The sequence below is a fragment of the Physella acuta genome, unplaced genomic scaffold (genome assembly GCF_028476545.2).
Source record: "Physella acuta isolate Inbredline_101_S28 unplaced genomic scaffold, ASM2847654v3 ptg001103l, whole genome shotgun sequence".
NCBI lineage: Eukaryota > Metazoa > Mollusca > Gastropoda > Physidae > Physella > Physella acuta.
Window position 1 is genome coordinate 15,447 of NW_026732620.1, and position 15,044 is coordinate 30,490.

At 35.0% G+C, this 15,044-nt stretch overlaps 1 protein-coding gene across 2 annotated transcripts in view; it reads left to right on the forward strand.

Annotated features, from left to right (window-relative positions):
• LOC131955794 (activated CDC42 kinase 1) overlaps positions 1 to 15,044 on the forward strand; it is a 28,537-nt gene continuing 13,493 nt past the window's right edge. For both annotated transcript variants that reach the window (XM_059320068.1, XM_059320069.1), the window contains exons 1-11: positions 1 to 105; positions 5,072 to 5,188; positions 5,402 to 5,531; positions 5,840 to 6,013; positions 6,653 to 6,805; positions 7,702 to 7,887; positions 8,607 to 8,698; positions 9,354 to 9,480; positions 10,220 to 10,366; positions 10,602 to 10,696; positions 14,733 to 14,827. In XM_059320068.1, the coding sequence (XP_059176051.1) occupies positions 5,073 to 5,188; positions 5,402 to 5,531; positions 5,840 to 6,013; positions 6,653 to 6,805; positions 7,702 to 7,887; positions 8,607 to 8,698; positions 9,354 to 9,480; positions 10,220 to 10,366; positions 10,602 to 10,696; positions 14,733 to 14,827 (1,315 nt within the window). In that variant the 5' untranslated portion in view covers positions 1 to 105; position 5,072. The remainder of the gene's footprint in view (positions 106 to 5,071; positions 5,189 to 5,401; positions 5,532 to 5,839; positions 6,014 to 6,652; positions 6,806 to 7,701; positions 7,888 to 8,606; positions 8,699 to 9,353; positions 9,481 to 10,219; positions 10,367 to 10,601; positions 10,697 to 14,732; positions 14,828 to 15,044) is intronic.

The window sequence follows — 15,044 nt, forward strand, 5'->3', positions numbered from 1 at the left end:
AATTCAAGATGGCGAGCGGAACATTATAACTGAAGCTGTTGTTGTGATGAAATATTTAGTAGATCTAATACACAGCGGATACTAATAGAACAGATCAGCTTAAATGTATGTATGCAATGGTACTAGTTAATACTGCATTTTGTTTTTTCTGATGCATTTCTTGCACGCGTATTGTCGACTCATTAGATTTGGAGGAGGGCTGGGCTTTTAAAAAAATGAGTGCAGGTTGAGACTGAGACTCACTGAGTCCTGAGGAGAGGTTTCAAGTTGTGTTTTCCGATGTGTTTTTTGGGTGTGTTGACTTGTTGAATGTTGGTTGAAAAATAAAAAAAAACGTAAGGTAATGGTTGTTTGTGTGTAGACTATTGATTGACCTAGAATGTAGTTAGTCTCATATAAATTCAATTTTCTTCAAATTATAAAAAGAATAGCATATAATTGTAGAGCTTTAAAAATGCAATCCAACAGTACCAATTTTATTAATTTAGCATAATCGGTTGATTAAATATAATTTTTTTAGTGTCGCAAATAAAATATATAGAAACGCGACCAAAAACGCAGGTAAAAAGTCAAATTCACTTGTTTTAAAGCTAGTAAGCAAGAAAAGACATGATTCTTTCTTACTAGTGAAATCAGTTTGCTTATACCTACATTTTTTTACACCAAGGTGAAAGTAAATAGTTTATATAAATTTATAAAATGCCATTTATATAATTTATTGTATGTTTTGTGATGAATTTTCAATTGGAAAATACCGCATTTGGAAGCAGAAAGGTAAATAGTAAATTCTACAGAACAGATGTTGTTTGGAATGTCATAGATTATAGATCTAGGCCTATATCAAAATGTTTTTTTAATAAAATTCAATTAGAGTCCACCCATTTCTGATGGGTACCTGATATACATTGGGGAAATTAAAGGTAAAAAGTAAAGGCGGCTGTGAATATCGCTGACCACACGGACAATCACTTCATATGCCGAGGTCAAGAAACATGAACTCTACTTCATCTGCCAAATAGATTGCTTTGTCTACAGAGGAATCTTAATTAATGTTTACAGGGGCCTAATAAAATTGAGTTATGTTTGTAAAAACATTAGGCCTAAGCTTTAAAAACTTATTTTGGTCAATATCGGAAAAAATAAAAATCTTTTCGACTAAATTTGTTTCATTGTTTGTTATTATATCTTGTAGTATTTAGAATTGAAGCTTTCTTTCTTAATTACAAGTTGTATTAATTTCAAACCTTAATGTAATTTCTTTTTAATTCAGTATTAGCCTAAATGTAAGGTAGGCTACAGAATTCAGATATTACCTATGGTTTTGTGATTTTTATATGTTTATAACATTTGTGTTTATGAAATGACCTAATGAAGTTATCAAGCAAACTGTTTTATTATTATTTTAATAGGCCTGCAAGCTATAAGTACAAAATATAGATATCTAATCACTAGATCTAGGTCTAAGTTTAAGAAAAAACTACCAAAAGGGTTTGAAATACTTAAATATAGTACTAAAAGTAGCTATGTTTTGAAAAACAAAAAAAATATCTTAAACTGGAGACATTCAATTTAAAAGTCATTATAAAAACTCCATGATCTAGATTTATTTCTAGATCTCTAGTAGGAATACAGATTTAGAGGCTTTCCCATCAGTATCAATGTACTATCTTAGCTATGTGGGAGGTCAGTACGAGTTCACTGGGAAAAAAATCGGATCTGCCGTAGGGGGGTGGGTTTAGTGCGCAAATACTCCTGACCGATTGCCAAAAGGTACAGAAATTCTAAAGATACATTTTAAAAGAAAAATGGACGGCTGAACTGCAGTTATCAAAATATCTGTGTAAGTAGAAGTATAAATAATAATATTTTACACAAATATAGCTGTCTTTTGCTAAATCTAGCTCAATTTCCAAGAAAATCGCATCCGGTCGCAATAATTTTTATATCAGCTTGTCGGCCATTCAACGATCTATCACGTGTAGCAGACGCCAAACAGATTTACCCGTATGGTATTGCGCGAATGCTATTTTTAGCAACAGTGCCGAGACGCGATCGAAAAAAACGAACTAGAAAGTGGCCATAAAAAAGCGGGTCAGGGGAGGTAATTCAACTCGCGTTATGAGACTAGCTATAGAATGTAAATAAAAATTGGAAATTCTAGATCTAAATAATTTATAGATCTAGATCTAGTAAATTTCTAATTTGTAGGCTACATTCTAGAATTCTAGGCCTAGACTAGAAATCTATTTATATTTTATTTTTTCTCTAACCCAGCTTATTTTTATAGGCCTAAGCCTAGAATCTAGTTAGATCATAGAGTTTAGAAATATAAAACTACAAATTAAAACAATTTAAACTGGGTTGGCTGAGCTATCTAGATCTAGTCTAGACTAGATCTACACATCCCATTCTTAAATTGTGCGGACGATATTTCGAGTCGTCCCTTTGAATCCCGGACAGATCGTCCCCCCCGGCGTGGCCTCAGCCAACCGGCGGGCTCGTTGCATTGAGTTAAATATAAACTCAAAACAATAATATAAACAATCTCCTTTTAGGTCGGTCAGGCCACATACCAGGCACGCACAGTGTTGTGTGTCTTGCCTTAACCAAAATAAACTATCTCCCTTCATTATCATTAGATATATTTCATTAGTTAATTAATTAATTAATTAGCTAATTTATAAAATTATGTATGATGCTATAGCAGTAGGTAAGTTACAGTAAGTATCATTTTTTAAACTATGTATTTGTACTATAAAGAAACAGCTTCGTTGTTTGAATACCACCCCTTCCCCACCCCGTTCGTAGAGACATGCGGTATGTTGTAAGGCGGCGGGTGGGTAGGGTATATACTCATTGAAGAAAAAATCCACCGTGGTGCGTGTTATTGGCCTTGGGCCTTCGGTGATGTTGTTGGCGTTTGCTGTGAGGGGGAGAGGGGGGTGTGTTATATCCGTTTAAAAAAAATCGCAACATGGTATTGGCCTATGATGACGTCGGCGCAAGCGGGGAGGGGGGGGGACACTTTTTTTTTTTAAAACCAAGAACTGGGCGTTTAAAGGCTGTAATGAAAATCAAGGACTGGTATAGCCATGATGTCGAATTTAACGAGTGATGCTTGCTGGGTCTATCATACGATTGCTTGGCGATGGGAATCTCGCCAAGCTCAGTTTATATTTACAGTGAACTATTGGGATGCTGTCATACACAAAGTAACAGCTACCGAATGTAGCACTTAAAACATCGAGTGCATCCCGCTCATTATAAATTTGAAATACAAGTTATGGATTACCCAAAAACTTGAAGGACTATCAGAATATATGCATTGTATTATAACATTAATCATTACGATATAACTAAAATGTGTATCCAAATATTTTTAGGCTAACAGGATCTGCATTTAAATAAACAAGACCTATTAGGCTACTTTTGCATGGTAGCACAACTACATTTTTAGATTTCATAATGAGTAGCCTAGTCGTGCATTAAAGGGCTGTACTCAATAACAATGAAAAAAATGAAATGCCGGCTTCAAACTTCAAGCTATGATTTCCCCGTATTCTTCTACTAGAAATATAGCTCCGTTGTTCTAATGACCTCACCCTCATCCTCTCACCTAGTTCAATTTAAAGTTACACTTTCAACCCCGTTAGGATGCGTGAGCTACTGATGACCTAACTATTGAAAAAAAAAAACTATTCTGGCGTTAAATTGCCCTCCCCTACTCGCAGCACTTTGGGGCCATACACATCAGGAAGGTCTAGGTCGGTGTTGTATCTCGTGCAAATTTACTCACAACACGACTACACACTATGGTTGTATCCAGGACTAAAGGTGCGACACTCGCACAGAGTTGGATTTATTCGTTAGATCATTGTGCTTCAAATTCTGTTTCAATATTGGATTAGATGGATATAATGTCGGAATTCAGTTAGTTTGTTATATTATATTATCTAAATGTCGTGTACCATCAGAAACTAAATTGGTTGACTAGACACATGTGTAGGCTAAAGAATGACCTCTAGATCGAGCCAAAGATGGCTGGTTAAGGTTGACAAACTGTGGTTTTCAAATTTCATGGTGATGCTTTTCTAAAGGATTTTATTTTGTGCTTTCTTTGGGATTATTTTGTGTGATGTGATTATTCAGAAGTAATTTGTAAGTAGAAGCTTTTCACATCCAACCATTTTAACAGTTTGCGATTGATCTGCGGCCGGGCTGATTAATTTACATTTAGCGAAACTACACACTACACGGCGCCCTCAGGCCGTTGTTTCAGCATGCCCTACTAGTCAATTATAGACAAGTTTAGAATCAATACATAGAGCCAACACACCGATTTTTATTTAATAATCTTCAAGAGCCATTCCTCTAGGGTCGTTATTTTCACGAAATTGTCGTTTTCCATTTTGTTGTCAAGAAACTGGTATTTAGTTCACGAGAACGTATGAAAACCACTCATGCGTGACCGAAATCGTCGATTGGGTGCCTTCACGTGGTTTGACACGTGTTGACCTAGGCCATTGTTTACATCCAAAAATCACCCAAAACGGCCTTTTTTCGAAAAATTTGTTTGAAAAAATGGCTAAGTCCAGTTTGAAAAAGTGTCATTTTCGGGCCCATTTTAAAAAACGTAAAAAAATCCGAACTACACGTAGAAAAAAATGGCTTTTTCGGCCCTTTTTAGCTCCAAAAACGCGTCGCGTGACGTCACCGTGACGTCAGCCGCCAACCAAAACGCGGAGAAAGAGCGCGTTTGATTGGTTGGCGGCTGACACTATGAAATCCTCTAAGGACGATTCGAATGGTATACCGAATAATATGTCCTGCTCATAGGCTTATATGCCCTATTTAAATATATATTTTTTTTATAGGCCTACTACTAGCTATTTGAATAATAGTTACATTGAAAGATGTCAGATATGTTGCCAAGTTGATTTTAAATGGTGGTCTACATAAAAACAACAAAGTGATTGATGTTCCTTAATAGCTGTACCTTGCTTAATTCTTATTGATGATTTTATAGAAAAGTACCATTAAATGTTTTAAAATTGTTTTTTTTTCTTCTTAGAATGTCATCCTCTAGTAATGAAGAAGATGGAGGTTCCGAATGGCTGGTCAACCTACTCAATGAGATCCAGCTGGGCCAGTTCTACACTAAGCTGCGGGACGACCTGCAGGTCACAAGGTATTCTGGGTCATGATGCCCTTACTCCAACCATAAGTTATAGGAAATAGTTGTTAAATTTATGGCTACTGTTATTATTTTTTAGTTATCTGCATGTGATGATGGTGTCGTTTTATTAATGTAATGTATTTATTACTAACGTAAGATTTAATTTATACTTATCCACAATACCATATTTAGATTATTGAAATAAATCTTCTTTGTTTTGTTTAGACTGGTCCACTTCGACTATGTTAAAAATGAAGACTTGGAGAAAATCGGTATGGGCAAACCTGCTATTCGTCGGCTACTGGACGCAGTTAAAAAACACAAATCTGTTCGCAAGAAGAGTTTACTGGATAAGGTCAGTATAGTGTGAATAATTAAAAAATTTTCTGAAGTGCTAGTACACTGCCAGACCAGGCAGTGTGAATATATTTTTTAACCTTGTGTTGTAGGTAACATTTTAAATTTTAAAAAATGATAATTTGTAAATTCCAAACTATTTCATTTTTAAAAACTTGTTATCATCCAGTTTAATCCAAACAGCAAAGAAGTAGGAATACTTAAGTTTTAAAAAAAAATTATCTGATGAATGTGAAATCTTTGTTTTAAATTATTCACTCGTACCCCGCCTTTATCTACTAACTCCGAATTGTTTATCCAAATCAGATATTGCCCAGGGGCAGTGAGAAAGGGACACAACCAGGCAACACATCAGAGAATCTGGACATGGCCCTGACCTGTCTGATTGACAAAAAGAATGTATTTGTGTTTGACAAACTGGGCAATGGATCATTTGGTGTTGTCAGGAGGGGCGAGTGGGTGGCACCTTCAGGCAAAAAGGTTTGATTGGTTTTTTTAAGTACATAATTGGCTAAACCAGGGGTCGGCAACCTTTTGATATCAAGATGCGGCTCTCCAGCTCCTTGAACAAATACTAATAATCTTAATAAAAAAATAAAATATTTGAAATAAAAAAAATGTTAGTGGCTCTTTTAAACAGTACAGGGTCCGTTAAATTGAAGGTTTGGGTTAAGGCTTCGGTTAGTTTCTGTAGAGATACTAAGTATTATTCAGTTTGGGTGGCTTAATCAATTATGATTTAATTAAAATGATTTGTGTTAAGTGTATAGTTATATATAGAGAGACCAAATATAAAATGGTATGACTGTCTTAATCATCAGGGTTAGTTTAAAATTCAGGATTGGGTTATGGTTAGTAACAGCAGAGCTGTCAAACATTAAATATGGGTACAACAGCTTAACCTGCAGTTCTGTTTTTCAATACAATGGTTGTTATAAACTTATGAAAAAACAGAAAATGAAATGATCAGCATTAATTCTAAATGTCAGTAGTATTTTTATTATTTCAAAATTAAAATGTATTTTGTTTATTCCAATATTTTAAATATGTATAAAATATGTACCGTCATTATTTAAATGGTGCTTATTTAATTAAATGTTGCTTCCTTGTTGCTAACAGAAGAGCGTAGCTGTAAAGATTCTGAGAGGAGATGCCTTGTCCCAGCCTGGAGCCTTTGAAGATTTTGTCAAGGAGGTCAATGCAATGCACACATTGAAACACAACAACTTGATACATTTGTATGGGGTGGTTCTATCTACTCCATTGATGATGGTGAGCCAAAAAAAGCTTTTGTTTTGTTTGTAAAATATGGGATGGCTTGGTCTGTGGTAGACCACATGATTGCTGACCCAAAAGTCTTTAGTTTGGTTCCCAGTTGTTACTTGGTTCTAATGAGTAAGTTTGATGGTGTGGTCAAATGGTAGAGCATACGACTGCTAACCTGAAAGTCTCTAGTTCAAGTTTGTAATACGTCCCTGAGTACCACAAGCTCTGATAGGTACCTGACAGACATTAGGGAAAGTAAAGGCTGCTGGGCATAGTGCTGACCATACTTTCTCTTCATATGCTGAGGTCACAGAAACAAGTGAACTCTACTTCACTTGCCCCATGGACCGTCAGGTTCGAAAGGGAACTTCACTGCTTTAATGAGTAGGTTTGGGAAATATAAAATTTTTTGGGTTAATCACCATAAACCAATGTAATAGGAATAGATGAATTCAACTTTATCTGTCCTTTGGACCATTAGTTTTAAAAGGGTAACTTTCCTACAATGGGACATGTACATTAGCTTTTTAGACCTTAATTTAATGGGCAGATGAAATAGAGTTCATCTGTTACTGTGAGTGTGACCTCTGCAGGAGATAGTATGGACAGTTTTAGACCCTGCCTCTTTTGTACTCCCTTATGTCAGTCTGTTTCCCATCAGAGCTGGGTGGGCTCAGAGTTGTCCTATTGAACTCATCCAAGAATCCAGATTTTCGACTTCCTTGTTATCAATCACGTTCTCTACCTATCCCATGGTACATATGTTCATGATCTATAATATTTTTTATTCCCAACACAAAACTCCTGTTGTGTTGATCAGTATGAGCTTTATGATACATTTAATACTGGCTTTAAAGGTGTTTTTTCCTATGTTTCAATATTGCTAAATGTTGTCCTCTCAGGTGACAGAACTGGCACCTTTAGGCTCACTGCTAGACAGACTCCGGCAGGCCGACCATCCGCTGCTGATATCCACTTTGTGTGAGTACGCCATCCAGATAGCTGTGGGCATGTCATTCTTGGAGTCAAAGCGGTTCATTCACAGGGACCTGGCCTGCAGGAATGTGCTGCTCAAAACTAACGAGTTGGTGAGTTAAAAGCAATTAATTCCAAACCATAGTTCACACTTATAAAATGAAATGCTGAGTATTGAGCAATTAATTCTGTTCTAAATCATAGTTCACATTTGTAAAATGAGTTGGTGTGTATTTAGCAATTAATTATGTTCCAAACAATAGTTATCACTTAAAAAATGAGTTGGTGAGTTAAAAGAAATGAATTCTAATCCAAACAATAGTTAAAAAATGAGTTGGTGAGTTAAAAAGCAATTAAGTCTGTTCCAAACCATAGTTCACACTTTAAACATGAGTTGGTGCGTATTTAGCAATTAATTCTAATGCAAACAATAGTTAACACTTAAAAAATGAGTTGATGAGTATTCATTAAATTATTTTGTGAAGTTGGGCTAGGAAGTTTTTGTAAGCATTGTTTGCTAACTTCGGACTTAGTCTAGTCAACCAGACCCACTTACAACTAATGAAATTAAACGACATTTAATTAGGTCAATTAGTTTGTATAGCCACAGTTAAGAACATACTTGAATACCCCATTAGGTATAATAAAAGACTGTGTCCTGTATATGGTATGGTGTTGACATTTAGGAACAGAAATCATAGTACAAAGTCTATCTTAGAACTAATTTATAAATTGAGTCCAAAGACTTTTAAGATGAATAGATTTCTTTGTTCAATGTCCCATTTTGAAATCTGAAACTTTAAAAATGTTCTAACACTTGTGTTTCCCCCAGATAAAGATTGGAGATTTTGGTTTAATGAGAGCACTACCAAGCCAGACAGACCACTATGTTATGTCAGAACAAAAGAAAGTGCCATTTGCTTGGTAAGTGCTGGTTGGTTTTTGTTATATTGCCTGTTGGAACATAGATTTTTTTTTTTGAAAATAATTTATTTTCAACTGATGGAAGAATTTGACAGTCCGTATGAGAGTCAATTGAGTGATTCTAAATTAAAAAAAACATAATGACTTACAGCTGTAGGAAATTTTGTGTTATTTTGCACCTTGCCTTGGGAGAAGTTGAGTAGAAGTTACTCAGAGATTTAAAATTTTATTTTGTATAGCTGTACCTTATTTAATACCTATACTTACACATGAAGTTTTAAAAAGTATTGATATATCTATGACTTTCTTTTGATCAAGTTTGAATGCAACATCCTTAATGCAATAATATTTCAGGTGTGCTCCTGAAAGTTTAAAATCTCGCCAGTTTTCTCATGCTTTGGTGTTTGATTATATTTCAGGTGTGCTCCTGAAAGTTTAAAATCTCGCCAGTTTTCTCATGCGTTTGATAATATTTCAGGTGTGCTCCTGAAAGTTTAAAATCTCGCCAGTTTTCTCATGCGTTTGATAATATTTCAGGTGTGCTCCTGAAAGTTTAAAATCTCGCCAGTTTTCTCATGCGTTTGATAATATTTCAGGTGTGCTCCTGAAAGTTTAAAATCTCGCCAGTTTTCTCATGCGTTTGATAATATTTCAGGTGTGCTCCTGAAAGTTTAAAATCTCGCCAGTTTTCCCACGCCACTGATGCCTGGATGTTTGGTGTCACCCTCTGGGAGATGTTCACGTATGGACAGGAGCCGTGGCTAGGGTTCAATGGATCACAGGTGTGTTTCAGTTCATTTGTGTAATTAGTCACTATTCATTAATTTAACTGCCTCATTTTTGTCACATGTCCACAAATAAGTTAGCTACCAACCTCACATATCCACAAATAAGTCAACTACCAACCTCACATCTACAAATAAGTTAACTATCAACTACACATCCACAAATAAGTCAAATACCAACCTCACATGTCCGCAACTTAGTTAACTATCAACCACACATATCCACAAATAAGTTAACTATCAACCACACATATCCACAAATAACTTAACTACCAACCACACATATCCACAAATAAGTTAACTATCAACCACACATATCCACAAATAAGTCAACTACCAACCTCACATATCCACAAATTGGTTAACTACCAACCTCATATATCCACAAATCAGTTATGTAAATGTCCACAAATATTTTAACTATCAAACTTGTTCAATTGTTATACCTTATTACTTCACCATTTCCTATGTGTTTTGATACACTAAAATCCGAAACATAGTTAACAAAATTGTTTTGACAGATTTTACATAAAATTGATGTAGCATTTACTTCTGTCTTGACAGATTTTACATAAAATTGATGTAGCATTTACTTCTGTCTTGACAGATTTTACATAAAATTGATGTAGCATTTACTTCTGTCTTGACAGATTTTACATAAAATTGATGTAGCATTTACTTCTGTCTTGACAGATTTTACATAAAATTGATGTAGCATTTACTTCTGTCTTGACAGATTTTACATAAAATTGATGTAGAGAATGAGCGGCTCACCAAACCCTCTGACTGTCCTAGTGACATCTATCGGCTCATGATGCAATGCTGGGCTCACAAGCCACAAGATAGGCCGTCATTTGTGGCTCTCAAAGACTTTCTATCTGAAGTAGGTCATCTCCAATACATTGCTTCATTGATTGCTTGTTTTTTTTATAACAATTATGAAAAAGAGAAATTTTAAGGAAGTTATTAAAAGTAATTATTTCTGTTTAAAGATTTACATGAAAATTTTAAAATTATTGTTATATATTTTTGTTTTAGGTTTTTTCTTTTTACGTGAAATGTTTATTCTTGTGTGTTTTAACTGAAAAATCTGAAAGCCACCTCTATTTTTGTTTTAGGTTTTACCTGAAAATGTGAAAGCCACCCAAGCATTTAACGAAGACAGCAGGCTAAAAATAGAGGCAGGAGATCTAATTACTGTGATTGAGGGGAGGTAAGCACTTGTTGTCTCATGTCTGCTTGAGAGCTTTTGCTTTTCTTCATGGGATTTCAGTCTGGATGGTTTTGTGTCTTAGTATGTTTCTATGGACTTTAAGAAAAAAGGTTATGTTGTTTCTAGAACCATATTTCTTAATAATACTAATTAATGTCACCACTAATCTTAACCATAAATTCTGATACAACTTAACTACTAACATCCTTACTCTCCAATTTGTTAGAATTTGGTGATTGAAACATTTAGTTTGCTTCTGATTTATCTATTATTGTTTATATATTTTTGTAAAATTATATTCAAGTTACACATTCAAATATTAAAACTTGGATTTTATGTGGGTTTTTTAAAACAATGCTGTTGGAACTGTTGTAAAACTCACCTACGAAAATGAGACTTCATCATGACATTTTTAAACATGAAGGAAAACTGTAATTGGGTTGTTAGTTTTTTTAGAAAGATTTGAATTTAGTGAGTTTTAAAAAAACTGAAAACTTTATTTTCATCATGGTTTTAAATACACAACTTTGAAGACATTTACTAATTTAGTCAGGGTTTTAAAACATAACTAAAGATTGATTTAATCAGGGTTTTTATACATGACTGAAGATGGATCTAGTAAGGGTTTTTATACACAACTTTGAAGACATATTTAGTCAGTGTTTTTAATCATGATTGAAGATGGATTTAATGCAGGTTTTTATAACAACTGAAAGCTCTGAATTGGAGGGGGGGGGGGGGGGTTAGACATGACTGTGAAGGTTGGGATTGAATGGAATCTAGGAATCTTGAGCAAAAATAATTACAATGGCCATTTTTTTTTATAAACCTCTTTACACATTACATTTGTTACATAAAAGATAGGCCTATAGAAAACTTTTTAGAAGCCTTGCTTTAAGGTTAATTTAAAAAGTTTTTGAAAAAAATAAGTTTTAACAGTTAACTTTACCTAACCATAGGAATTTGATACTTTGCCAGTGGTTTGTTTTTTCTTTCAATTTGTTGGATTCACTGACCCTCCTTTTGTATCTTTATTACTTGTAACTTTTTTTTTTGTTTCACCAGTCTGGTAAACAGAACCCATTTTAACAATGTAAGGGGAGGCTAATCTAAAAGATAATTTAATTAGGTTAATGCCTAAAGCATGCACCACTTCAAGTGCCATTCAAAAGCAATTAAAACTTACAGAAGCAGTGATATGATGACTGAAAACTCCAGGAATTCTGCTGTCAATGTCAGAATTTTAAAAAATTTAGTATAATTTTATACTTCATATAAAAATATTAGTCTAGTTAAAAGCACCCGCAAAATAATGTATTCCCGCTATTTTCAGTTTCTATACTGTATTCCCACTAGATTTTATTTTATTTAAATATTTATTTATTTTTTAAAAAAAAAATCTCAAGAAAAACAACACACTAGGTTGAAGTCAACAGGTTTATCTTTCAATGATCTTGGTGCTAGCAGAGGTGTATCCTGTAACTCTAGTAGATAGTACATACTTTAGCTAGGGCATATGGAAATTAGGGAACACTGTTGGGCTTTAGTTCACTTTATCTACAGGAGCAACAAACCATTTGGGAATCTGTATAAACACAAACAGGAGCTATAAACCATTTAGGAATCTCTATCTCTAAACATACAGGAGAAACAAACCATTTGGGAATCTGTATAAACTCAAACATGGGCTATAAACCATTTAGGAATCTCTATCTCTAAACATACAGGAGAAACAAACAATTTGGGAATCTGTATAAACACAAACAGGAGCTATAAACCATTTAGGAATCCCTATATCTTAACATACAGCAGCAACAAACCGTTTGGGAATCTGTATAAACACAAACAGGGATTCTAAGCCATTTAAGAATCTCTATCTATAATCAATCTAGAGCAACAAATCGTTTAAAAATTTCTGTTTGAACTGAATTAATGTTGCACCATTTTTTTTAAAGAACCTGTGTTGAACATCCCATACAGAAAAACACCACTGGTGGTGATTCACACACCACTTGTTTACCAGATCACCTTTGTTAATCACATTTAAGCACCTTTTCCCTCCTGTTTATCTGATATTTGTTTATGTAATTGTACTCTGTGATTACCTCCCTTGTTTGGTAAAATTTGTTGTTTCTGTAGTTTTTAACACATATTCTCTCCTTTGTCTATTAAATTTAGTTTGTTTCTGGAATTTTATGGCAATTTTCTTTTTTTTTTTTAGTACATCACCTTTGTGACTTGTGTCATGAGTCTCATTGCATTTTGAGCTAGAGCTAAAAATTGTGTAATTCTTATTTGCTGCAACAAAATTTGTATCAATAAGTGTTCACCATTTGTGATTGAAGTTTTGAAAAGGACTTGACTTTAAAATGCTTCCATTGTTAAAAGTGGCAACCTATAATGTATACACCTGGTTTAAAAAGGTCAGAGAAGCTAACAATGAAACTGTCATAACTCAGGGTAAACTGGGCCAATCCCTAAACAGTTTTCAGCACGAACATCATGCATGTGGAATGAATGAAAAAATAATTTAGCCATAGGGACTAGTCTACTCAAAGTGTTGTTGAGAGTTATAGTTGGTTTTGGTTTCTGAACTTTATTGTACCTCTCCTCTCCCTTGTTCATGTGTCTTAACAGTCATTCAACAACTGGGAAGAGGGTATTAATCCAATTTCTCATATTCATCATCCAGGGGGCCCATTAAACAATCATATTATCATGTTCATCATCCAGGGGGGGCGGGGGGGGGGGGGGGCTATTAAACAATCCTGTTGTCATTTTCATCATCCAGGGGGCCCATTAAACAATCCTATTATCATGTTCATCATCCAGGGGGGGGCATATTAAACAATCCTGTTGTCATTTTCATCATCCAGGGGGCCCATTAAACAATCTTATTATCATGTTCATCATCCAGGGGGGGGGCATTAAACAAACCTAATTTCTTAAGTTCATCGCATATCTCATATCCAACACACCTGGTGGATCTCATTGTATCCAGATATCCTTACCCTGTGTGTGGGGAGTGTGGGAGGGGGCAGTGTGTAAGTTGATACAGCCCATTAGACCAACTTTACTGCACACCTGGCCTCATGTCGTGGTAAACTGAAGAACAAACATTTCATACACAGAGAAGTCTCATAGTGCTGTGGACAAGTAGTTAGAGCCCATTATTTACTCTCCTTAAAAAAAAACATAGAAATTATAGAAATAGTGTCTTTAAGGTCAAAGTTCACTTTAGAAAGTCCTCTGTAGCACAAGTATTTTGATTAAGATGTAAGAGTAGTTTGAGGTACATCTAAGGGACGGAGTGGTCTAGCAGTAGAGAGTTGGACTGCTAACCCGTAAGTCTTGGGTTCGAAATGCGGGTTCAAGTCAGTAGACTGTCCCTGAGTCCACCCAACTCTGATGGGTACCTAACTCACGTTAGGGAAAGTAAAGGCGGCTGGGCATAGTGCTGACCACATTATCTTTTCATATGCCGAGGTCACAGAAACAAGTGAACTCTACTTCCCTTGCCCTATAGACCGTCAGATTTGAAAAGGGAACTTTACTTTACTTTTCTAAGGGTTGAGCAGTAGAGCCATTGATCTCCTTAAGTCCCGAGTTTGGACCCTGGGCAGATGGGGCTCATAAGCTGAGAACAGCAACCCATTCAGGGGAGAAAACTGCTGTCTGGCCTATTGTTCTGGAGTGGATGAAGGCTGTGAAAACAAATGCAGTTAGAAAAGTACGCTGAAGTCAGTCAGCCGGCTTTATGGCACATAACAAGTTGACATGAAATATCTGTGTTGTGGGGAATTACCCGTCAACATTACAATTAAGATTGAGAAGATAATTGTAAAAAAGCAACTACTCCTAAATCATTCAGATGTTTAGTTTTTTTTTTTTGCTTATTTCAGCTTTTCTCTCAGCATTAGTATTTCAGCTTTACCATCAGTTCTTAATTCAACTTTACTGTTAGGACTATTATTTTAACATTAGCATTTCACGTTTACCAACTTTATCTAAAAAATATTATTTTATTTTTTTTAAGGTCTGACCACTTTTGGTGGAAAGGACAAAACAGACGTACAACAGAAATTGGCACATTTCCTCGAAGTCTAGTGGAAGTTCAACGTAAACTCGCAGGTAATTATTTTTTTACCTGTGCTTAATTAGTAAATAGGACAGTAGCTGGCATTCATTATAATACATAGCAAGAAACAGTTCCATGGAGCTTAGTAAAAAATATATCAGAAACTTGCAAGGTTATTGTCCTGAACTTTTTAGCCTGCTATATGGATAAAAAAATTTTCATGTTGTTATTTGTTTGCCGCTAGTATACTTCATTTAGCCTGGTACAGTA